The following is a 26,537-nucleotide window of genomic DNA, read 5'->3' as shown; positions in this document are numbered from 1 at the left end:
CTTTGAGAACTGGGAATGGAGGATGTTTCTAGAACAAAACGGAAATCTTTTTGGTATCCTTCGCGTTTCTTTGTATCCTTGATTCTTGAAAATCAACGTGTTGTTCACTAGTGGTAAAAACCATGCCATCGAAGTCTTCTAACGATGCGCAAACGTTAAGTGTAGCCGTTGTTCCTAAGATCCATTTGCTCAGAACACTGTCTGTAATTCCTCTTCTACGAGTGAGACCACCTGAACTTTTCATACTTCGCATTACTGTCTGTTCGATTGTCATATCAGACCAGACTCCAGTCCAAAATGAATCTGTCTTTCTCATCGTAAAATATCCTTCGTGGACAAACTTTTCGAATTCCACCGTTGACATCGAAGATTGAAGCCTCAACATATTCTGCAAATATAGGTGGCAAGATTTAGCGTATAGTAAATGGCCACTGGCGTAAAAAATGGGATCATTTGTTGAACGCTACGAAAATGTTTATTTCAATCACCTGACCGTTCTGCGTCAATATATTCCTTCATCAATGTAACCATTTCGAAGTGTAATACCCAGAGGGATGCCGTTGCTCCATTTTTTTCAATTCCTGTAATTTTTCTTGTACTCTTCTTTTAACTTCTATTAGCATGTCGTTCTGACGAATGATATCCAATGTTGGAGGATTGATGACGAAGTCTCTCAAAATTTCTTCAAGGCCGGTATTCATAGTCAGTGCTTAAGACCGGACTCGAACAAGACGATCTTAAGACGCGGCAAATAAGGCGGTCTTCATCAAGTCGGTCTTATTCTAAGCTTAGCTTACAAGGTTGCATAGTCCAGTCTTATTTGAAATAAGCATTGTCTTGAGCACGCAACATTTCATAGTCAGTTAACGCAGTCTTATTTACGTATCTTGATCAAGTCGAGTTCGGACTGCACTTAAGCAAATGCTCTGTGGCACCTGGGTCGGCAGTACCGACTGTCATCGCAAGGGAGCACGCCAGTGCTCAAGGCGATGGCGACAACCAGTAGCAGCGGAGTCGGCGGAAACAGACGTTGACCGAAAAAACTGATTTCATCGACGCCATTAGATATACACAGGCTACAGCTGTAGCACGTCGTTAAAGTTTAGATTAAAAGTGATCATTGGGCTGTAATAGTTTTAGGACATTGAATAAATATATAATATTTATACGTAACTAGGCATTCGTCGTTGGTGTGTAAGAAACCCCGCAAAACACAATCTCTACAGTGGTGACCCCGAGGAAAATTATTACAAAAAATAAAAATGTCTGAGACTGATCAAGACAGGATAGAAAATCTCCAGAAGCAGCTCGCAGATATGCAAGCGGAAATGGAACGGTTGAGAACAGCAAACCTGGCCGTACTAAATCAACAACAGGTAGTTGATCCACTAGCTAACATCGGGCAATTACCAGGTAACGCACAAGTTGACATCGCAACTATTGCTACGTACAAGCTACCTCTCTTCTGGAAAAGCAAGCCCCAGCTATGGTTCACGCAGATTGAATCAATATTTCGTAAGCGAAACGTTCGCACGGAGAGAACAAAATACGACGCGGTTATGGAAATTCTCGATCAACAAGCAGTCGACGAGATTTCCGATATCATCGAACAACCAGTAGATGAGCAGTCATACACACGGTTGAAAGAGACACTAATAAAACGTTTCTCTGAATCATCAGAACGCCAACTGCACCGACTCCTGTCCGAGATCGAGCTCGGTGACAAGAAACCATCTCAGCTACTGCGTAAAATGCGAAACTTAGGTAAGAATGAAGCAACCGACAGTCTACTAAGAACAAAATGGATGAGTCTACTACCACAGAACGTCACAAACATTCTACTAGTGGCACACGACGTAGACCTGAACAAGCTAGCGGAGATGGCCGACAAGCTGATGGAATTTGCGGGCGGTTGTGTCACAGCCGTAAACACTACAAACTCTCAAGGAGATTGCGCAATTAAAAACTCGGCAGACAAACAACATGATGAGAGACTAGACAAAATTGAAAAAATGATTAGTGATATACAGATCAGCATCAAAGAACTACGTAAAATAAACAAGACCAAGCCACAAGAAACCAGATCACGTTCACGATCAAGATCACGCCCTCGTTACCCAGATGGTAAATGCTATTATCATCATAAGTTCGGGGATGCTGCGTACAAATGTCACGGACCATGGTGTCCAAAAAACCCGAACCACCAACCGGGAAACTTGTAACACTGTCGTCTACGGTGGCCGGGGGCGACAGTGCAATAAACCGTGAATTACGCCTCCACGTATACGATAAAACAACGGATCAAAAGTTCTTGATAGACTCTGGATCTGTCGTATCTGTCATACCACGTACGACTATCAAGAACAAAGCTAGTCAAACATCGCAAAAACTGTATGCCGCAAATTCAACTGTTATAAACACTTACGGACAACGTCATATCACATTAAACTTAGGAGTTCGACGAGATATTGACTGGAATTTCATCATAGCTGATGTTAAATCTCCAATCACTGGAGCTGATCTGATCGCTCATCATGGATTATTATTCGATCTCAAGAGAAGAAGACTGATAGACCCAAAGACATCTCTCGAAGTACTGGGTGAACTCAAACAAGCATCCGAATACGGAATCTCTACACTCAGTGATAGTCAATTACCTCAAAATGAATATTCACAGAAATACAAAGACCTCCTAGAGGAATTTATCGACATAAGGAAACCAAGAACGAGATCAAGGAAGGATATTGACCCAAAGTTTGCGCACTATATTCACACAACAGGTCAACCTGTAAGAGAACGTCCTCGGAAACTAGCTGGGGAAAAACTGGAAGCAGCACAAAAGGAAATCAACAAAATGCTGAAAGAAGGAGTCATCCGTCCGTCAAAGAGTCCATGGGCGAGTCCAATTTTACTTCGTCCAAAAAAATCAGGTGAGTGAAGATTATGCGGGGACTACCAGAAAGTAAATGAGCAAACTATTCCAGATAATTACTCACCACCATCAATACAGAACTTAATCCAACTGCCGCCTGAGACAACGGTGCTATCAGTGTATGACATGGAGAAAGCATACAGCTTGACCCCGGTGGCAGAGGAACACGTCGAAAGAACGGCAATAACGACACCATTTGGCTTATTTGAACATCTCTATTCGCCATAAGGGATGTGCAACGCAGGACAGACTTTTCAACGCAATATTGACGAGATTCTTAGAGATTTGGATTTCGCTGAAGCATTCGTCGACGACATAATTATAAAATCAAAGACTCACGAAGAACATCTGAAACACACGAGGATTTTGTTCGAGCGACTGCGAAAACATGGATGTGTCATTAATCTCAGTAAATACACGATTGGGAAAGAAGAAGTGACATACCTCGGCTACACGATCAACAAGGACGGTTATAAACCCCCGCAAGAGCGTGTACAAGCCATAAAAAACTACAGAAAACCCAAGACAATTAGGGAGTTGAGAACTTTCTTAGGCTCAATAAACTATTACCGTCGTCTGGTATCGCATGCAGCACAAATGCAAGCACCACTAAATAATTACCTGAAAGATTCCAAGAAAAATGATCGCCGGATCATACAATGGACTCCGGAAGCAGAAGAAGCGTTTGAGAAGTGCAGAGACAGCATAGCATCTATAGTGCTGACCAAGTTTTTATCAAACACAGCACCTCTCGCTTTAATTACGGATGCATCGGACACAGGTATTGGAGCCGCATTGGAACAGTTTGTCGACGGAAGCTGGTCACCGGTAGGATTTTTCTCAAGGAAGCTGAGTGACACCGAAACGAGATACAGTACCTATGATCGTGAGTTGTTAGCGATCTACGCAGCGATTAAGTACTTTCAAGACATTTTGGAAAGTCGTAACTTCATGATCAAGACTGGCCACAAACCACTTACATACGCTTTTCAACAAAAGCCACACAAAGCATCTCCGAGACAAGCTCGCCAACTCTGTGACATTTCCCAGTTCACAACTGATCTTCGATACGTGAAGGGTAAAGAAAATATGGTGGCTGACACGCTCTCGCGTGTAATGTAATTAACATGCCAACTCGTCTCGACACTGAAACTATTAGAGTTGCTCAGGAAAACGATGAAGAACTGCAAAACATCATCAGATTAAAAAGATCACTAAATATGCACCGATTGAACGTTGAACCTGACACTCCAGTATATTGTGATATATCCACGGGAACAGTGAGACCGTATATAACAGTTGAACTGAGAAAAGTCGCGTTTGATGTAATACATGGTCTATCACATCCAAGCGGCACGAACACCAGCAAGCTGATAAAAGAAAAATATATTTGGCCTGGAATTAAAAAAGACGCGCTGAAATGGTCCAGAGATAGTATAGTGTGTCAAAAAGCAAAAGTTCAACGCCACAATAGACTACCTCACACAAGCATTGAAGTCCCCGACTCAAGATTTAATCACATAAATATTGACATCATCGTCCTCCCCGAGGTTGACGGTTACCGTTATTGTTTGACAATAATCGACAGATTTTCACGCTGGCCGGTCGCAGTTCCTATGAAAGACATGACAGCAGAAACAGTAGCAAAGGCACTTCTCAACAACTGGATAGCTCACTACGGCACACCTCTGACGATTACAACTGACCAAGGAACACAATTTGAGTCCGCCCTATTCAAGGCGCTCACCATGTTCACCGGAGCAACAAAAGTCAGAACAACAGCATACCACCCTGCAGCAAATGGCATCATCGAAAGATGGCACCGGACTTTAAAAGCAGCCTTGATGTGCAAACCTGATACACCATGGACGCAGAGCTTACCTAGTGTCATGCTCGGTCTTCGTACCAGTTTTAAGAAAGATTTAAAAGCCTCACCAGCTGAAATGTTATACAGGACAATACTACGTGTGCCAGGAGAATTTTTCGTTCACCAAGACGCAAACGCAAACCCGCAAGTATTTGTTGAACGACACAGGGAGTTGATGAGAGAAATACGCCCAACGCCGACGTCTCACCACAACAAATCATGGTTATTCCTCCTGAAAAACATCAAAAACTCCTCACATGTGTTCGTTAGAACCGACCATGTAAAAGCACCACTTGGCCGCCTTACAGTGGCCCACATTAGGTGATTGAGCGAATCACTGAAAAAGTTTATAAGATAAATGTAAACGGTGAGCATAAAAACATCAACATCGAGCGCTTGAAACCTGCGCTTTACTCCAACGACGAGGTGTCACAAAAAAATCAGCACCCAACAGCAGCAGGTAAAAAGAAAGTGTCTTTCTCCCCACACGTCAGGGACACTGGAAGGGGAGTACCTGTGGCACCCGGATCGGCAGTACCGACTGTCACCACAAGGGAGCACGCCAGTCCTCAAGGCGGTGGCGACAACCAGCAGCAGCGGAGTCGGCGGAAACAGACGTTGACCGAAAAAACTGTTTTCATCGACGCCATTAGATATACACAGGCTACAGCTGTAGCACGTCGTTAAAGTTTAGATTAAAAGTGATCATTGGGCTGTAATAGTTTTAGGACATTGAATAAATATATAATATTTATACGTAACTAGGCATTCGTCGTTGAGGTGTGAGAAAGCCCGCCAAACACAATCCCTACAGCTCGTTGCCTGAATATTACTCAATTGTTCTGATGCGTACGAAATTGATAATTACCAATTGTTCGGAAAGTATTATATTCGAGCAATATAAATTAACAGGAATAGATTGTGAAGGAATGTTTGAGAAAGTGCAGGTGGGCCGGGATTATTTACTGTAAAAGGGTAGCAGCGGAAACTTGCAATTGAAATAGAGGTTATGAGAGCATTCGCTTTGAAAAATTTGTGAAGTGAAGTGAATAGTAAATTTCTCTATATACGTGGCGAATATGCAAGATATGTTTAATTTCTACAATCAGATCGAAGAAATGAATAATATGATTGAGGTGGTTGCAATGATCAACATTGGGCTGAATGACGAAGACGAGGGTGAAGTACAGGGAGCTCCGAAAAGATACACCAAAGATGGTCAAAACCCGTTCGAATTTTATTCCGAGCAGGAGTTCAAACGGCGATTCGGATTTTCAAAGGATAGTATTATGTACGGAATACAACCTAGAATTGAAGCAGCCTAAGTCAGAGTCAATAATCGTGGTCTACCAATTCCACCTGTCATGCAATTATTAATATGTCTACAATTTTACGCTACCGCTAGCTTTCAAGTAAGGATCATTGTGATTATAATTCCTGACATTCTACTGAAAATATAAAGTGATTTCATTGCTTCCTGTGATCATGGAATAAATTATTGCTAATACATTTTGTACTGTACAGCTCGTCAACGGAGATCTGATGGCTATATCTCAGTTTACAGTATCCAGGATAATACACAGAGTATCGGCTCAAATTGCATCATTGATTCACGCAGTTATCAAAATTCCTAGTATGGAAGCTGCTATGATCGCAAACAGAGATCTATTCAGACAACTTGGTGCACGCAGGGAGGGTATCGGTTTACCTGGCGTTAATGGCGCTATCGACTGTACTCACATTCGATTATCTCATACGAAATTAGCAGAACTGCAGGAGGTTTATAGGAATCGTAAGGGATATTTTTCCCTCAATGTACAGGTATGTCGCGTTGGCGATAACCGTTTACAAATACCATAAGTTGCAATTAATTTTATCTAGGATACAAATAAACAATACTATTCTATGAAAATCAGTACTTTAAATTTGAATGATATGACAGGCAATGGTCGGACCGAATATGAAATTCTTGGATGTGGTTCCGGAATGGCCTGGAAGTAACCATGACAGCCAAATATTCCAAAACTCACGAATTTACATGCGGTATCATGAGAGACAACTTACTGGAACCCTGGTTGGAGATGCCGGCTATCCATGCTTGCCATTTCTGCTGACTCCACTGGCAAATCCAATTACAGATGCTCAACAAAGGTAATATAAAGATTATTGCAATACTTTAGATTTCGATAAGTAGTCATAAAATTAACAAAGTATACGTGTGTGAATTAACCAAGTTAGTATCTTGATAGGTATAACAATGCACTGTGACCAATTATTTTTGTTACTCTCGTGGCCCCGCGTTGGGCGCCATTTTGTAACACGATAAAATTTCTCGCGAGGGTTAAACGAAGAAATGAGATAATTGGTTACCCTACGACGCAGTCACTAACCTGAATAATTAGATAAAGAGAGATAATAAAAGAGAAAAATACAATTGTTGGGTGCCAGACGCACATGCGTCAAAAATAGATGATTAGAGAAAGGATAAAGGTAAAGGTAAAGGTAATAGATAAAGGTAAGGTCAGGTTCTACGACGGTTTTGCACAGCTTGCTCAGTATAGACAAGATAATGATAGAGGGGAGGGGTTGAATCCAATAGATAAAATAAGAAACAGGTGAAGCAGAAATAGTATCCAATATATTGGTTAAGAAGCAATAAATTGTAATAACAAGCAAATAACTGAAGAGATTGAGATACAATTACGATAGATGTGATGATTAACAATATTTACAGCCAGAGAAAGCTAACAAATAACAGAACGTTTTCTGAATAAGCGAGAGATATGCGTAAGCTCGCGATACTATGATTCGAGGTAATAACTAATACGGTTTTATAATGAAGGCGGAACAGAAAAAGATATACGGTACTTAAATTAAGCATGGATCAAGTAAACATAAAATATGAGAAGCGAATATAAAACACATGCGAAATACAGAAATCGTAATAGTTATCACATTACCAGAATTATCAGAAATAGGCAAAGGCAAGGAATTATGAATTACAAGGTAAATTCAAGACAACAGGCCAAGTAGAAAATTATTATAAAATATAGGTACTAACAGATAATACGTAGTCTCTAGTTTGCGGTAAGCGCGAGAAGAAAGAAAGGTAATACGCGGTACGATAAAAGATAATTTAAGATAAGGCAAATAATATTCAAGAAAATTAATATGCAATATACGACAAACCAAAGAGACTACGGACAACTACGATCAGCGATATTAGCGAGGAAAATAATGAAAAAGATGTTATGCGATACGGCACAATACTCCAATGTCAAATGAACGACGAGCGGGACCACGCAGCGATGTAAGATCGCTCACGCGGTACACTCACTAAGATACGGTAATCGAAGGTAACAGGTGAAGAGACAGATATGAACGAATCAGAGAAAATATAGCGAAATAGCAATGCTCAATAGCTAAGATAACAATTGATCATTTAACGGAACGCGCTGCTATACAGCGATATTAGACATTTAGATATTCCAGAAGAGAAAGATAATAAAATAAAGTAATAGTCACTAACAATGCGTAAGTAATAGTTAACCAGTCGCGAAGTTACTTGCAATAAGACAGAGAAAGGGACAAGATAAGAGATTAGAGAGAATAAGGTACGAGCCCAGGTGACTCAAGCGGACCAACTGCAAGATAAAGAGAAAGGGTACGAGCCCAATTGACTCAAGCAGACCAACTGCAAGATAAAGAGAAAGACAGATAAAGGTAAAGGTACGATATATTGCAAGTAATCTCGTGGCTTCACAAAATAGAAAAGGAACCTAACATACGTAAAAGAAGATATAACAGGTACTAGAGAATGCGATGCGATAGCGGTACGACGAACTTTGGTAGCGATAACAAGAACACGTCTGCTATTAACGAAACTGAAGGTACAGTTAACAAAAGCACATCTGCTATTAATGAAACTGAAAGTAGAGTTAACCAAAAAGCACGTCTGCTATTAACGAAACTGAAGGTATAGTTAACAGAAGCACATCTGCTATTAATGAAACTAAAAGTAGAGTTAACCAAAAAGCACGTCTGCTATTAGCGATAACTGAACGTAGAGTTAACAAAAGGAAAGCACGTCTTTATTGTTCGAGAACTGATCGTAGAGTGTCGAGACGAGCGATGATCCTGATCCTCGTCGCGCTGCTGTCACGTGATTTTTCCTCAAATTTGCGGTATTCTAATTGGTCAGCAGGTCGCGTAGGTCTGGTCTACGGATAGGCGGCGATAATCCCTCGCCGCTAGTTTTTCTTCTTCCGCGACAACAGGTATCGAGGTATCGGGACGTCGGAATGTGGTCGGAGATGTTTTCCCTCAGCTGTGCGGTATCGTTGGTGAGAGGGGAGGTCGCACTGCTCATGTGTGCGATATTGAGGTGTGCGACAATATTACGTCACCGGTCTTTTGGACTTGCGACCGACTGTAACTCACCCCTTGCTTTACTGGTACTCCCGGTTGTAGCTATTTCGTTGGCGCTGCATCCCGGCCCTCGCTCATTGAAGCCCTCATGCCGGAACGATCTGGTGGTGACGGCCCTCAACCCGGATCCACACACTATATCCACCAGATCCACGTGGTCAGCATATCCTTAGCCAATTCCACGCCGCAGTCCTTCGATAGGACGGTTCGTGAAGAGAAAACCGTCCTCTATTTGATAGACAACGACTTAGTAGATGTTAGGGTCGGTTCAACTCCAGGCTGATAAGTATCGTCGACGGGAGGCTTTGTTGTGGTTTTGACGCACAGCCCTGTACGCCGCCTAACGATGCATCCGAGTGGTAGAAGCATTCATTCGTGGTTCGGCTCCTGGCCGATTAGTCTTAAATAGTTGGAGGTACTGTTTGTGCATCACGCACGACCCTGTTCGACAACTAGATAGGCATCCATCGGGAGTGGGTCCAGCGGTATTCGTTCGTCTGTAGTCGGTGGTGGTCGGTGTTGAGCTGGTACGTGACGCCTGTCAGGCAGTGTCCTGGTATCTTGACGCGAAGGTCTCGTAGATGGTTCTCGTAGAGCATTACAGAATTAGAAAATAGCATACAAATTAGCTTAGTAAAGAGAATTCAACTTAAAGATAATTAGTCGTTCATTTTTGGAGTATTGGCCTCAGACGTGCTTTCGTTATTTTTAGCGATATTTGTACCTAGGGGAGTGCGAAAGTTAAACAATGTGACGGGGTACGAAATACCACGTCACAGTACAAAGCAGAACAAGGCAAATTGTTGAAAGAACATTTGTAGTTTGGAATCGACGTTTTCCTTGCCTATCCAGAGGTTTGGGAACCAAATTGTTGTGTTCTACCACAATTATTGTAGCATGTGCCGTACTACACAATTTTTCACCAACATTGGATAATGCTTATCCGGAACATAATCGCATCGAAGAGGAAGAAGCGGATGAATTGCCACCTCAAGCACTGCATTGGCAGCCTGGAGAGGGTTTTGCAATACGCGAAGCTCTAATCGAACGGTTATTCATTTGATCAAAATATATGTATATCAAGTTAATTTAATTGTGAAGACTAATTGATTTTAAAATGAATATACTCCAAATATTTAATGAAATTGAATTTAATTTGTACGTACAGTTAACATTAGAATACATATTTTACTCATAACTCATCATTGGTTTTCATTTCATTTTTAAACTCCTCACTTACTCATGAAAATACTAATGTGTACGTAATTGCACTAAGCGTCAGTCTTATAGTTACGATGATACTTTTGAAAATTTGTCTACGTAAAAATATTGAATACATTATAAATACAGCCAGTAAATCGAACTAAAGTTGCTCTTTTGAACTTTGAAGATCAAAGGTTGTCCCTTTCACGCGCAAGTTTGAATTCAGCCAACTCTGCTTCTGCTGTGGCTTTCCGGTTTTAAGTTCTTGGATTCGTAGAAGGTGTTAAACTTTAAGCAGATGAATGTCGTTTTCGTTATCTTTCATTAATTTTGATATTCTTCGCTCACGGTCTTTCTTCATCTCAAAGAGCTCTCTGTCCTCAGCTGAGAGAGCGTCTAGTCTCTTTGTCAAAGCTTCCTCCATCGCCTTCTGAGCTATAGATTTTGACGCTAAAAAATGGTTCGATGATTCTGACCGACTTTGCTTTGCCGCCACACACAGTTTTTTGCAAGTCTGCACCGGGGTTCCTTTTAACATATCGGTACAATTTATTTATCAATAACCGGCATAGAGGTTTACATAATGATATATGTTAAAATATGTGAGATTTTCACCTGATGAACAGCTTGGAGTAGGCTCTGTAGGTGGTCTATCAATTGAAGCATCTAATAAGTATTCGACATCTTGAAATTCAAAAAGTGAATCATCGTCATTCTCCAGAACGCTACCTGGAATATGGAAAATATTATTGAAATATAGTTTTTTCAAAAAAATAATTTTGTATTAATATGATAGATAATTTGGTAATATAATAAAAGTTGTAATCACCCATGGCTATTGCTTGCACTTCCGGAATAATATTCGAACTGAACTCGGTCGGGGCAAGAGTCATTAAATGCGGCACAATTGCTGCAATCTCAGGGTCTATCTGTGCATCTGGAATCTCCGGACCACCCCCAGTAGCCATACGTGCTTGATTTTCCTCGGTCAAAGGATCCCGCTGGCTCTGTTTCATGTTAGACCACAGCCTTTTAAGTTGTGGCACTGTTCTCTAAGAGAATGAATATAATATATAAGAAAATTCTGTAGACTTTAATGAAGCATCGAAAAATTTATTATCATATTTGAGTGATCAAACGTACAAAAAATATGGCCAATAAGTGAATTGAATAACTTACCGTCTCACTGATTTGTAGTACACCATTGAATTTGTCAGCAATTTCATTCCATGCTGACTCTTTCTCACGAAGAGATGCTCCGTCACTCTTTTTTTGCTCAACTATATCTTTATATTTTTTCAAAATTTCTAGAAATATTTTTTTATCAACCACAGTGTAATGCTTGCCGCTTTTGCCTGTTGGAGCCATGAAATATTATAAACCTCAAACTCCACACACCGTAAACTTCAAGTTTTTGAAACAAGGTTAGAAATGGGTACGGATCTGTCAAACATCGGTAATACAGGTAAAGACGTTGTTGTGTTCATAAACTATAAAAATACTCAAGAGCTGCATGCCTATACGAATATCTTGCATAGGCTGAGAAATAAAATTTAAGAATCTTATTGGGGGATACATTGGAAATATTCCGAACATAACCAAACGTCGGATAAGACCGTCTCAAGCTCAGTCTTCGCCAAGACGGTCTTCAATGAAATAAGCTAGCGCTTGAGACCAACTTCTTGGCGAAGACCGTCTTGTTTTCCGACTATGAATACATAGCATCTCAAGGCGGTCTTGAACGAACAAGACGATTTTCGCCAAGACGGTCTTAAGCACCGCCTTGAGACCTGACTATGAATACGGGCCTGAGACATTCTTGCTTTTCAATCGTGCTACCCAGATTCTCAAAAATTATTTTCGCCAATGCTGTCTGAATTAATAAATGAGCCCGGATGACTCTAGCATGAGCATGGCCCTGCATAATTTTTTCTGCAGAGTTTGGAGCATAAATTCTCCTTAACAATTCTTTTAATCCACTTCCTGCCATTATTGTATACCCGATGCAACCAAGATGGGATGATAAAAGATGAAATCCACCAAGCCTTACCGCAATATTAGGCAAAGCACGAGTCCTTTGAGGATGCAGCAAAAATTTTACAAGCTTTCATATAAAGAGGTTGATCAAAAGTTATGAAACAAGCTCACTGTTTCAATCTGTGATAATCTTCGGCAGCATAGTTGAGTACCGTAAAAACGGTATCGTAATTGCTCGGTCGAAAAGTAAAAAACGGAAGCGGAATTACTTTATTTACTTTATAGGGAAAGTTTTGCGACACACTATGTATGAATCTTTTCCATTCAGGAATAAAGGGGATATCCAGAAATTTTCCGCACATCCATAAAATGTCATGCAATTGAGGAGACGGCACTTCTTTTAAAGGTCTCAGACCAGATGGATCCTCAATCGTGATGTTTTTCAAACAATTTCCTCCCACATTTTCAAAAGTTTGCAGTGGAATAACACCGAGTTCTCCAATTTCCTTCGTAGATAGAAGCTTTGTTAATTTTATCATCGCTTGTCCAGTAATAAGTGATATTGTAGGTGTTACACACTTGATGCCCTCCATGCTATGGAAGGTATTCAAACCGTCAATTGTTGAAACGTTGAAGTCGGCACTGTCAAAAACAAATTGACAAAATGCTCCTGGAAGTAACTTCGGTACAGGATGATAAATTTCTGATGTTATAAATATTTGAGCATCGTGATATGAAGAGCAGAAGCCCAAATTCGAGACGAGAGTAACCAAATTTTTACTTCCATATTTCCTGTATAAAAATACGGCGAGACTTATTTGCAAAAACGATAAAAAAAAGAACGTGGTTTTACGGCTGAAATAACAGCGTGAGCTATGGCAAGACATTTCCTGTTGGTATTTATATTATTTTTATCTTTTTTATGAACGACAACATGGTCTACAACATGGCTCTCAGAGTTTCCGGAATGTCAGTACTCGCGTTACTAAAAAAATCATCACTTGACGGATAAGCAGAAGTCTCATAGACTTTTGATTAAATGTCTTCTTTTATAATAGCTGCTGCGGTTTGAACTATTCGAAGTCGTTCCTCACGCTTGTCAGTTTTTTTTTTTTTTTTTTATTTACACCTGGAATCTGTCAATATTTTCATTTCCGTGTCACGGAAACAAACGATAGGAACCCTTTACTGATTTTGCGTGATTATAATTCCGTCCCTATATTTTTGTTTCAACCTACTCTTTACAGTTAATTCATTGGGAACATATTCTGTACACTGGGACATCAACTCGGATAGTGATACTTGACAATCCTTGTGATCATCAAGGTACGAAGAAATCTTTTTTGTAGCCGTTGTAACATCTTCGACCTCAGGACGTCCACGTTTTGTCCCGGTTGCCGTGGTATGAAAAAAAAAAATGAAACAAAGCAGGATTGGTGGTATATAGCATCGAAAGCAACTAAATCAACAGTATTTATGACACGATGCTTCACTTCGTCTCCCCATTTGTCGTTTCTTTTGTTCGGCACTTTTATCACTCTTTCCTTCAAAGCCTTACTGCGAAAGTTATAAACTTTTCTACGTTTAGCGATAGCCTGCTTTTTTTCTTTGCCATAGAATGTATCATCAATATTCTCCGCGCAATAAAAATATTTTCCTTTAAAATCAAATAAAGGCAAAGGTGATCGCAAACTTTCAGTAAACTCCGGGCTACAAGATGACGTTGTAGCATCGGTAAGATCTTTTTTTGCGAGTGCAGCTCTTATACTATGCGGTCGCGTACATTTCTTTCGACAAACGACATGAACTGTCACAGTTCTTACACCTTCAAGCACTAAGTGTTTATTATCCTTCCTTTCCACACTAGCTTTTTTAAAATCAATAAGTCCCTTTTATTTACGTCCACAATATCGCCACTACAAGTATTTTCATCGCACTTCTCACTTCCAGCCAACGTAACAAAGTACGTCCTATTGAATTCCAGAACTAAACAGCTATCGGTCGGACCCTATACAGCCCCCCTTTCCCCCTCGCCCGACCCGAGCAGGTATACAACCGTCAAACACCGTCCTTGGTGGGCATTATATTATGAAGAAGTTCGTACGCACTGAAATATAGTAATACTGGAATGGTCGCTTCAACGCGACCAATGGGGAGAAAAAATCACTGACAAAGATAGCAGAGAGCCAAAATTTCTATCTTTTTCTAACACTCGTGGAGGGATGGGTAACGACAGAGATGCGCTGCCGGGAATTTCTATCGCTCTCTTACCAATGAGACCCAATATTTCCATCCCTTTCACAGACTTTTGAGCGCAGGCACGGTTCACCATCTGTGGAAAGGACGGAAATATTGGGTCTCATTGGTGAGAGAGCGATAGAAATTCCCGGCAGCGCATCTCTGTCGTTACCCATCCCTCCATGAGTGTTAGTCGAAGATAGAAATTCCCGACTCTCTTTTATCTTTATCGGCGATGTTTTTTCCCCATTGGTCGCATTGGAGCGTGCGTTCCAGTATTACAATATTTCAGTGTTCGTATGCCTGAGCTATCCGTTAAATACTTTACAAAAACATACGACTATACAAGACTTGACAGGGTGTAACAGTAGTATACCTGATCCGAAACTATCGATATTTATACAGGGCGCACTGTTGTCATTCTGAATCTGTGCGTAGATTGGTTGTTTAAAGTAATTCTGCGATCTGCTTCAAGTTCGTCGTCCATTTACTCGGTAAATGTTGGTTTCATGAAAAAACTGAATTCAACTTTTTTTGTAGAGAATTAAATGTTTTCAAATTTTGATCACTACAACTTTTTCGATAAAGTAAATAAATATAGAGTTATAGACCAAAAACCATAAAAGAGCACCCTTTTTCCAAGATGGCGGCGATTGCGGACCTTTAATTGGTCAGGACTTTTGACATGTTCAAAAATGAGCCCTAATAAACATTTTCACCAAATTTCAAAACTTTCGTATTCATTATTTTTATTTACTGAAATTCGACCTTCGTTGCCTGGGCTAATGCAACAAGATCCCGAAAAAGGGAAATAAACCTCAGATGAACTTCGATGCAAGCAGAGTCTTCATTAAAAGAGTTCTCGATGTCGCTGATAGCGAATTCAAAATAAAATATACTGCAAACAAAATGGCGGACCTTATTTGATAGATATATTGCATAGAATGATGCCAGATTTTAGAGATAATAGATATACGGGGGTTTTTGAGATCAGTGATTAGGAACGCAAGATTTATATTCATCCAAATGTTATTCATCAAAAAAATAACTCATATGATGTGGCTTAAAATCAAAAAACAGAAGATCTGGAACAGAGTGAATTATGAAAAATTCGTTTGTCAACACTTTGTCAAAAGCTAATCCGTAAATCCAGACAAATGGGTTTTACGTCACTGAATTATCCAAATTATAACTACGTATATTCGGATATTGGGCGCCAGGAAGATTATTTTATCGTTGCTATCTTACCATGGCCACGTGGCCAACCAGGCTCTCGGCCTATTGCGGCACCAGGTTGTGTCGTTAGGTCGAGATTCTCCGACAATTGGAGCGGGCAAAATTCTTGAAGGAAGTCGGAAAGGTTTTTGAAAATGACGGTGTTAATTGTAAAGAATAATACCTCTATTTTGTATATTCCATTGCTTCACTCACACACCTTCAGAAATTTGATGTATTCACTCACACGCCCAATCTGCTTCTTAATTTTTGCTCCTTCAAAGTGTCCATTCGTGGCGTGGGATAATGAATGGAGAAACCGTAGCACTGTTGTACTCGGGTTGCGGAATGTGAACGAGTCGGTGACTGCTCGGCGATCTCGTGACCGCAGCCGGCGTACCAATAGATCAAATACGAGTGTGTCTCTACCTGAGATGACACTCAGCGGGTGAATTTGAACTTTGACCAGGTTCGACTATATCGATTTTAGCTCTTCAAAGAAACGAAAAAAATGTATGTACAGACATGCAAAAAGCATTTACTGTTTTAGCAAAAACTTCATCCAACAGATATTGCAAAATATAATAGTGGGATGAAATTTCCTCTTTAGAATGGTCATATTTAGAACAATTTTATGCAGTAGATCGACTTGTTGTAGATGGGATTAACGATTCTATAGCTGTTTAGAGAAAAACTGCGAACTCTTAATTCGAGAATGACGCGAGGGAGAAGTGACGGGATGCTTGGGAATGTTGCAACAAATTATAACTGAATACTCGACACGTAAAATAATGCTTCATTTATTAATACATGTTCCTCGATTGAGATATAGGTTCGGACAAAACGTGGTCATCGCGACAGCTTCGTTGCTGGGCGAAGCACACGCAAACGTATCGTAATAAACATGAGGATAGAAAAAGCAAATAAAATGAGTGTGGTAGAATAGAATCGGCGAATTTTGGCGTTGAAGCGATACTTTGCCATAACATTCCGCCCGCCTTGACAAGCTTGAGTAAGATTGATAATGATGTAGAACTGGCAGAGTATCGATTAGTCCGCAGGAGTGTCCTTCGGTTTGTCAGTGTCAGGACTCTGTATAAGGCATAGCTTGACGATTGGTCGTTTATACGTCGAATGCTGAGTACGGACACTCACAACGCGAACAAGACCATCTTTTCCGGGGTGCAGTTCGACGACTCGGCCAAGGGTCCATTTGGTTGGTGGATATCGCTCATCCTTGATGAGAACGAGAGAATTAATTTTCAATGCGTTCGTGCGGTAATGCCATTTTGCACGCAGTTGCATCTGTTGCAAATATTCCGAACTCCAACGGGAGCAAAAATGCTCCAGCATTTGTCTCAACAACTGCCATCGGGATAGCCGAGAGGTTGGAAGATGGCCGAGAGATGGTTCCGGGATGGCATTAAGAGCGGAACCAATCAGAAAATGTCCCGGAGTGAGCGCATAAAGGTCTGATGGGTCGTCTGAAAGTGCACAAAGCGGGCGAGAGTTCAAAACTCCCTCTATCTGTGCGAGTAGCGTAGCGTACTCTTCGTACGAGAGTCGTGAGTCGCCAATGACTCTTTTGAGATGAAATTTTACGGATTTTACGGCGGCTTCCCACTTTCCCCCAAAATGAGGGGCAGAAGGGGGGTTGAATTTCCATAAAGTTCCATCGCTTGCGAGAGAGGTAGCGATAGTAGAGAATTATTTGGACGTTGCGTGGAAGAGTCTTCGCAATTCTGCGTCTGCGCCGACGAGGTTTGTCTCGCAGTCACTCGTTAAGGTTTCGCAAATCCCTCGGCGGCTCGTGAACCTCTTGTATGCTGCTATGAATCCCTCTGAGGAGTAATCTGTAGCCATTTCTAAATGAATTGCGGAAGTCGAGAAGCAAACAAAGACGACTATGTATCCTTTGTACGTTCTGGCACCGCGACCACGAAATGTCCGTAAGAAGATCGGACCGGCGTAATCAACTCCGGAGTTGATGAACGGGCGCACTTGACTGAATTGCGAGGGCGGTAATTGCCCCATCAGTTGATACCCGAGCATTGCGCGATTCCGTATACACGTAATGCATCGTCGTATGAAGCTACGGACTGGTACGCGGCCTCCAACTACCCAGTATTGGCTTCGGAGTGTGACGAGGGTAACTTGAGTACCCCCATGGAGAGTTTTTCGATGAGCTTGGTCTATGACAAGTGTAGTAAGGGAAGCTTCTTGCGGTAGTATTAATGGGTGCTTTTCGTCATAGTTGCATGGAGAGTTGTGAAGACGGCCGCCAACTCGCAGCAAACCGTTGGAGTCGACAAACGGGGCCAGTCGCAGAAGACGGTTGGATCGCGGAAGTTGTTTTTCTTCTGAGAGAAGTTGTATCTCTGCGTTAAAATACGCTGACTGGGTCGCCCTGACCCAAAAAAGACGCGCATGCTCAAGTTCGGCCGGCGTGAGAGGATTCTCTCTGCTGGGGGCGTCCTGCCTCTGTAGAAATTTTCGAGATGCTCGGAAACACCAAGCGGAAACGTGTAAGAGCTTTGTAAGGCTGGAATAGCGTTGTACGAGGTCCCATATGATGGTGCGATCGTCGGTGTTGACAATGTGTGCGTGTAATTTGCGGAGCTCAAGGGCGACCTCTGGATGGACTGGTGGATGCAATGAGGGCCACGATGATATATGCTGTGACAACCAAACGGGCCCATTCCACCAGAGGCTGTCTTCTTGTAACTGCCGCGGGTTAATGCCTCTTGACGCGCAATCGGCTGGATTTTCCTTGCCCGAGACATGGTGCCATTGAGATTGGTCAATTTCTCGAATTTCATTAACGCGGTTGCGGACATATTCCGTCCAACGAGACGGATCTCCACTGATGTAAGCCAGCGCAACGGTGGAATCCGTCCAGAGGTGAATCGTGGCGTTTTCGAGTTCGAGTACTTTTCGAAGGTGCGAGACGAGCCGAACTAGCAGCACGGCTGCAGATAGTTCCAGCCGCGGAATTGTAACTTTTTTTAACGGGGCTACCCTTGTTTTCGCCGCAACAAGTGATACTCGGATGTCGTTGCTTTCCGTAAGCAGGCGAAGAAAAACTACTGCACTCAAGGCACTTTGTGATGCGTCTGAAAAACCATGCAGTTCGACGGACTGCGACGCTGCAAGGTTTGCTCGACTACCGAAATAACGTGGCACCGAGATAAGAGCAATATCCTTGAGTTCTTCTTCATAGATTCTCCAGCGAGTTGCAAGAATTTTGGGAAGTGGATCGTCCCAATTTAGACCAGCTGACCACAGCTCTTGAATGAAAATTTTTCCACGAACGACAACTGGGGCGATCCAACCGAGAGGGTCAAAGATCTGAGCAACTCGTGAGAGAACATTACGTTTAGTGGGTTGAGACTGTTGTTGCTGACGAGGCGAGGAGAATTTGAAGGAATCGGAATTTGCATGCCATAGGAGCCCGAGCGCTCGCACTGGATTAGTTATCTTCAATGGAAACGAGCTGCGATATGTCCCTCTTTTCTTGCGGTATCTATTCGAGTAATTCCTCGCAATTTGAGGTCCATTTTTGTGAGTTGAAGCAGCCACTGGCGAGGCACTCGTTGATTTGGCGAATTTTTTCTGTTGCTCCTTCAAGGTCGTCGGCTCCTGATAGAACGTCGTCGACGTAGATTTCTCGTTCGATGATGTTCACTGCGAGGGAAAATCGGGATTTTTCGTCAGCTGCGAGCTGTCGGAGTACGCGTAAGGCCAGATACGGGGCGCTTTTAAGTCCATAAGTTACCGTGCACAGTTGATATGTTGATACAGGATCCTGTGGATTTTTTCTCCATAGAATTCGCTGCAGATCCCAGTCGTCGGGATGTACTTCGATTTGACGGTACATCTTCTCGATGTCTGCTGTGAAAACATACGCGTATCGATGCCATCGAGTGATTACATCTGCGAGATCATTCTGAAGCTTGGCTCCAGCGTACTGTAAGCTGTTGATTGAGATTTTGCGTGTCGTAAGGGCAGATCCATTAAAAACGACTCGAATTTTCGTAGTTGTACTGTTGTCACGCACCACTGCATGATGCGGTAGATAAAAAACGCGTCCCGAAGCTTGGTCTGGATTAGGCACTAGAGTCATGTGTCCAAGATTCTCGTACTCCGCGAGAAAGTCTGAATAGGCGGTTTTTCTTGCCGGATCTGCCTCGAATTGTTTTTCTTGACGCGATAACGCGAAGAGCGCAGATCTCCGAGAATCCCCAGGATTGTCTGGGGGTTGTTTAAGAGGAATACGTACGATGTACCGGCCTTCCGGTGAACGAGAGTGAGTCTCGACAAAATGCTGCTCGCATTGCGAGTCTTCTTCGGAGAGTAAAGTTTCGCTATTTGAGGTTGTTTCTTCTTGAAGCCAGAAACGTTGAAGAAGGCTGAGGAGTTCATGATCTACGGAACATTGAAATCCGTATGCCGACCCCCTTTCTTGAGGGGGGTCCTGTGACGGAATTGAACCCGATAGGATCCAGCCAAGGGCGGTTTGCTGAGCTATGGAGCTTTGTTGATCTCCTTTAGGTAATCCTTCCTCGAGAATCACGCTATAGGCTATAGAGTCTGGATCGGCAAGTTCTAGATTTTCTAGATGACGCCAGTTATTTTTGAGTACTCGACAAGGGGGAACGTAAGACGTTAGTTTTGCAAGTATGTATGCACTTACGGGAAGCGAAAACGTTCTGACGCGAGACTGGATATTGAGATTGACGAGTCCGCGCGCATTGACGGTGCGCTTGCCACCGATTCCGCGTATAGGCAGCGAGGTATTCATTCTTGGCAATGCTAAGCGTTGGGCGAGTGATTCTGTGACAAATGAGACCTCCGATGCTTGATCGAGTAACGCTCTAATTATGAGTTCTTCCCCGGCACGAGAGGTGACCTTCACGAGCGCGGTTGCAAGCAGTACTGGTTTGTATTGGATCGTACTTGTAAGTGCAACGTTTGTAGAGACGGAGGTGCTAGGCTGATCATCGCGACCCGGGATCGCCGCACCGTTAGTTTGTTTGCTAGGCTCAGGTGTTTCCGATGGCGACGTGGCGCTGAAACCGGGAGCTCGTTGCTCCACGGCTTTCGAACGATGTATCGTGGTGTGATGTGGGCCAGTGCACACTTGACACCGCTTTGCTGTCCGACAGTTTCTGAATTGGTGCGCCCCGAGACAATTGAAACACAGATTTCGCTGTACGAGAAGCTTGCGCTGCTAATCCGGTGTTTTGTTGCGATACTCGGGACACGTTGAAATATAATGCGACTTTGTGCATAAGGCACAATTTAGCCCTGAGGGTACGGCCGTGGACTGTTTTGATTCGTTCTCGTTCGCTCGGTTGATATTTGTTTGATGTACTTTCGCGCTGCGTTGAGGATTGATTTTGGCGATTGGGTTAGAATGCGCCTTAGGAGAGGTCGATACTCGATCGACGGCTTCCAGAGCACGAACACGGCTGAACAGGAATTGTTCGAGGTCATCGAATGACGCGGGGTCTGTTTGTGCTCCGATGTTAATTTCCCACGCCTTGAGTGACTCGGAGTCTAGTTTTCGCGCTGTCATGTACACGAGAATATGATCCCAATATTCAATTGGACTACCGAGGGATTTAAGCGCCCCGAGAGCGTCTTTTGTGTCGTTCAAAAGCTGCTTTAAGTCGACAGCTGACTCGTTATTTACACGGCGCGTCGAGAATAATATCGCGAGATGGGCGTCGATCAGAACGCGTTTATTTTGGTACCGATTAACAAGAGTTTCCCAGGCGCGCCCAAAGTTGTCCCCAGCGACGGAAATATTTTTTAAGAGCAAGGACGCGTCTCCTGTCAGGCTCATTTTTAAATACTGCAGTTTTTCCACATTGGAAATGTCCTGATTCTGACCGACCATTACTTGGAATAAATCGTGAAATTCTGTCCATTCATTACACGACCCGGAAAATTTCGGTAAATTTATACGCGGCAGTTGTCGGGAAGTAAGGGCATTCCCCGGCGCTCCGTCGTGAGCAAGGGGCTCCGGGCCTCTCCACGATTTGATAATCACGAGCATGTCTGCCTTATTAGTGAGAAATGCTTCCTCGCATGTAGCATAGAGATCATCTGAAAAGTACGGAAGCTCTGCCCTTTTTTCGGGCTCGATCGTTGTCAGCTGTTCGTGAGCTGTTTGGAATTTTTTCCAATTGTTTTCAAGAGCCTCTATTCGTGTTTGACAGTGTATGGGTATTCGCTTCTTCGACTCGAGCTTCTCGAGATTTATGACAGCTCGACTTATATACCCAAACAAATCGTGTTGTGTTGCGATTAGTGAACTCGCCGTGACGGGCATCGTTTTTGCTGGAATCTCTTTCGCGGAATGTTACCTTGACTGTAGTCTCGAGTGTTGACAATGCTGAGAATCCGGCAGCGATGAGGTAGCACAAGTAACTATCACTAGAATATTCGTTACAGTTTTAATTTATACAACACTTTGCACTGTTCAATAGTTCAAACGTCCGATTCTGTTTCCTCTTTCCCGGTTTTCTCCGGCAGACACTGATTGGAGTATACAGACACGCGTAAACCGAAACGAACCAAAGAAAAATGGGGAGGATTGAGTTCTTGGCGCTTACGATGCACTTCACTTTTCAGAACCGCGCCTTTTCCGCTGTTGCGATTTCTATGCGAGACCGAACCGAAAATGCAATCTTCCAAGATCCTTCCAATGCGCGCGCCCTCTCGAATCCGGCTCGAAGGACCAGAATATGTTTAGAGAAAAACTGCGAACTCTTAATTCGAGAATGACGCGAGGGAGAAGTGAAGGGATGCTTGGGAATGTTGCAACAAATCATAACTGAATACTCGACACGTAAAATAATGCTTCATTTATTAATACATGTTCCTCGATTGAGATATAGGTTCGGACAAAACGTGGTCATCGCGACAGCTCCATTGCTGGGCGAAGCACACGCAAACGTATCGTAATAAACATGAGGATAGAAAAAGCAAAACAAAATAAGTGTGGTAGAATAGAATCGGCGAATTTTGGCGTTGAAGCGATACTTTGCCATAACAATAGCTTTCACAGGTGAAGTGCACATTGTTTTCTGGAGTAATTTACGTACACTTGAAATGTACGAAGGAGATCTCGAAGATATTCATGACATATTTTCTCAAGTACTTTTGATGTCTATGTTTCGAGCTTCTCAAGCATCTTCGGATAGTTGGGCCATGGAGTAAAAGTTTGTGCATCGAGGCAGGCATATAATACCACGGGTATAGTATGAAAAATTGAGTAAATCAGTTCTCGACCTTCCGTATGATGTAAAGAAATTTCTTAGATATGTAGGTCATCTTATTAAAACATCGAAATTATTGATCAACGTTTCAACCCTAGGATGTGGGTCATCTTCAGGACAAGTTTATTGCATGTATTACAAGGGAAGAAAAAATTTAATGAATTTTCCTACTCGTTACAGAACATGCCAGTTATAGCATAACGATGTAAACAGACCTAGTACAAATTTCCAACTGACCAAAAAAAAAAAAAAAACCACAAAGGAAGATATCCTTCCGGTGAAAATTTCTGTTTCTTTCTTCGCTTTAAGTTGTTTTACATTTTAAATTTACATAATGGACGAGGGCCCTTGGACAGAACTCACACACGCGAAATTTTTAACATAATAATACCTTGAACAAAGAAGAAAACCAAAAATATAATATCGCATAACGATATTTGAATCGCTTGACCCGATAAGCTAATCGTGATAAACACATTTTTTCTACAATATAACCTAATTCTGATCATATTGACCTATTTACATTGAGAGAAGAGGTTTGACCGTGGACTAGATGCGTTAATCATATTTTAAGGAACCGGAAATTTTTCCCTTTTCTTTTTCATCTTAATTCCCACTTCTCTATCTGTAACAATGAGGATATTTAGATTTGCAAAATTTAGATTAACGGTGGCGTTCGTACGCGGCCTCCACAGAGGCAAGTAGGAGAAGGTAAGGAGGAAACGAATCGATAAACAAGAACAGAAACTCTCACTTAAATTAGACTAATTGTCAACACAGTCGGTAACTTATCCTAGAGACTAGCGTCGGTAATTAATTTTGCATAGGTGTCACTCAAATTCTTCACATCTTGTCTTGGTTAAAAGAATCGGTGTGACTTACAATATTGCACATTTTTAAAATCAGTCTGTTACAATATTGAGGTTCTTCGTGGAAAATTTTAACATTGTCATAATCAAATTGGTGATTAAATTGTACCATATGTTTAGTTAGGGCAGTATGGTGATCATCAGACTCATGGAGACTAGAGGTAAGGAGGCCGAACGGCATAGGAAAATCATGATACATTTGTACCCCGAAATCGACAAAAAAGATATGTGTTGGTTGTAGTTCGAAATTCAGCCACAAGCGCGCTTGTGTTGTCAGTATAGGATATGAAGTATGGCATTGGTGATGCCATGAATTGAGGAGTATTCAAATAATCGTAAACGCCTAATAAAGCAGGCGCTAATATCATAGATAACAATAGTCTCGTTATTCTTCGTCAAGAGTTGAAATTTGCACACTTATGTCGTATCCTACCCGGTGTAATATAACCGCACTATCTGCAATCATCTGCAATACGCTCCTTTCTTTTTTTCTCAGTCCTTATCTGTCATCCTATACTAACGACATCAGCGCCACCACAGCATATATATCTTTTTCGTCGCTTCAGAGTCCACATCTATAGTACAGTATTCGGGCTCCTTAACTCTAGGCTCCATGACAAGACTCTTTGATGTTGTTCTTGTGTTCATTTAATCTAACGGAAAGTAATCGACTAGTCTGACTGATGTATGGCTTGTTACAATTTTGACATGGAATTTCGTACACCAAATGTGAATATTTATCTCTGGGTAACGCAGATTAGTCCGAATCGAGAACTGACCGCAAATTATTTAAGTTATTTCCAACGAATTTAATATTATATTTCTTAAAAATTTTATTTAACGACTTAAATAATCCTAAAACATAAGGAATCAACACGAAACTACTTAAATTATTGTTATCAGTATGATTATCCTCGTTGTTGTTATCTCTTTCAAGTATGGAACGGAGTAGGAATGTCATAATTTTATCTAATAAGTTGTATGGATAATCATTTTTTGGGAAAACTTCTTCTATCATTTTAAGGTTTTTAATATGATGGAAATCATTTGCAAGTTTTATTCCCCTATCTCCCAAGTTGATAATGGTGCCACCCATCTTGTAGGATTTCAGATGACGTGAACTGTAATTCAAATATCTTTGTGATCATGTCAGTTTCTAAAATCCCTCAGTTTCCATGGTCAAGGAATTGTTAATGATCGTTACATCTGTTCAGAGAAATGACAAAGAGATTATGGATCATCGACGTGGGATCCGCAAATTAGTGATAAATGACTACAGTGAGGAAGCAAGATAATGAATGAAATAGATTGGATTAGATAACTAATTCGAGGTTACTTTATTTGAAGATGATGCGGAGACGCGATCTGTATCGCAAGAGAAGAGAACGATAACTGATGATTTTATAGACAAGAATACACATTGATAATACACATACATGTATTTGAGACAGTGACAATACATGAAATACAGCTGATTTGTGTTGAGTCGCGACACGGGCATGCGGCGAGATTTGACGCAGAGACGGCAAGTAAAATTTGCACGCGAGTGTGCGTTCATGCGTGAGGATAATTTTGAGTGCCGCGAGATACACATTCAACTAAACCGATACTTTGCCGAAACAACATCTAAGAAATTCGGTTATTTAACTCTGTCTCGATAGTGAATTGAAAGCGTGGGTGAAACAGAGACATATTTTGGAGAATGACTTGGAGCCGACCTAGGACCGGTTCGACGCGTTGACCGACGAGTCGAAGGATGAGCAGAGATTCTGGGTATTGATGCTTGTGCTTCAGATTCATAAGATGTAGAGTCATAAGACGGATTTTGATAATGACAAATGGTAATCTATACGTCGGAGTCTTCAAATATGTAATGGATCATCCGATTAACAAGGTTCAAGTCCAACTTATCTGAGCCGCAGCATAGTTGTCGAATCGAGAGCGATTTGATGTTTTTTCTAAGCAGTTCTTTAGGGATACTAGGGCGTTGAAAAGTGTTTCCTTAGTTGGTTTTTCGAAGTGGTACGTCTTGGTTTCTAGATTGTAAATGAGGCGGGTACCACGTGGCAGTTTCGAAACGCTCGTTACTTCAGGATCTAGTTGTTGTAGTTGAACTCGGGTGATTATTTGCCTATTGATTACTTGTACCGCGACTCCTCGTTATGTCTTGCAGTCTGCCGAAATGCAATAGGCTAGGTTATCTTGTCTGTCGAGGAGCTTGGCGCGTATTTCTCGAAAAAATTTACGATGCGTTAATGGTAGGTGGTTAAGGTCTATCAGGAATTCCGTGGATCAAAGGTCGTAATTTTGTCCTTTGCTGATAGTGGCTTCGGATGTCAGCTGATTCAGTGTGTCGGACTGTTTTTCAGGAATTTTAATACTACGGCTCTGGAGTTTACCGTAGTTTTGGTTCCGTTAAGATGAGGTAAGTGGTTGAACTCGTTCCATAGTATGCTTGATCGATTCACCTCTTACAATCGGTGATTCCGTATCGCTGCTATTGTCAGTCATAGTAGCACTTA

The 26,537-nt window shown here is 41.9% G+C and overlaps 3 protein-coding genes and 1 long non-coding RNA gene across 4 annotated transcripts; 3 read left to right on the top strand and 1 right to left on the bottom strand.

Annotated features, from left to right (window-relative positions):
* The first annotated feature begins 1,197 nt into the window (after window positions 1-1,197).
* LOC124309436 (uncharacterized) lies at window positions 1,198-3,160 on the top strand. The gene is made up of 3 exons (XM_046773098.1): window positions 1,198-2,049; window positions 2,148-2,930; window positions 2,985-3,160. The coding sequence occupies exons 1-3, from the start codon at window positions 1,263-1,265 to the stop codon at window positions 3,158-3,160; spliced, it is 1,746 nt and encodes a 581-aa protein (XP_046629054.1). The 5' UTR covers window positions 1,198-1,262.
* A 2,978-nt stretch (window positions 3,161-6,138) lies between these two features.
* On the top strand, window positions 6,139-7,067 carry LOC124309435 (putative nuclease HARBI1). The gene is made up of 4 exons (XM_046773097.1): window positions 6,139-6,211; window positions 6,324-6,620; window positions 6,742-6,950; window positions 7,049-7,067. Exons 1-4 carry the CDS (start codon window positions 6,164-6,166, stop codon window positions 7,065-7,067), a joined length of 573 nt encoding a protein of 190 aa, XP_046629053.1. The 5' UTR covers window positions 6,139-6,163.
* A 3,442-nt stretch (window positions 7,068-10,509) lies between these two features.
* LOC124309624 (uncharacterized) lies at window positions 10,510-11,169 on the top strand. The gene is made up of 3 exons (XR_006909269.1): window positions 10,510-10,644; window positions 10,933-10,954; window positions 11,038-11,169. It is a non-coding gene; the product is annotated as an uncharacterized LOC124309624 (long non-coding RNA).
* Window positions 11,170-19,383: 8,214 nt separating this feature from the next.
* LOC124309434 (uncharacterized) lies at window positions 19,384-22,197 on the bottom strand. Its single transcript, XM_046773096.1, has 2 exons — window positions 21,116-22,197; window positions 19,384-21,028 (listed from the first exon to the last, which is right to left on the bottom strand). Exons 1-2 carry the CDS (start codon window positions 22,195-22,197, stop codon window positions 19,384-19,386), a joined length of 2,727 nt encoding a protein of 908 aa, XP_046629052.1.
* Window positions 22,198-26,537: the final 4,340 nt, after the last annotated feature.

The sequence above is a fragment of the Neodiprion virginianus genome, chromosome 7 (assembly GCF_021901495.1).
Source record: "Neodiprion virginianus isolate iyNeoVirg1 chromosome 7, iyNeoVirg1.1, whole genome shotgun sequence".
Lineage (NCBI taxonomy): Eukaryota > Metazoa > Arthropoda > Insecta > Hymenoptera > Diprionidae > Neodiprion > Neodiprion virginianus.
This window is presented reverse-complemented; position numbering and strand designations above follow the sequence as displayed.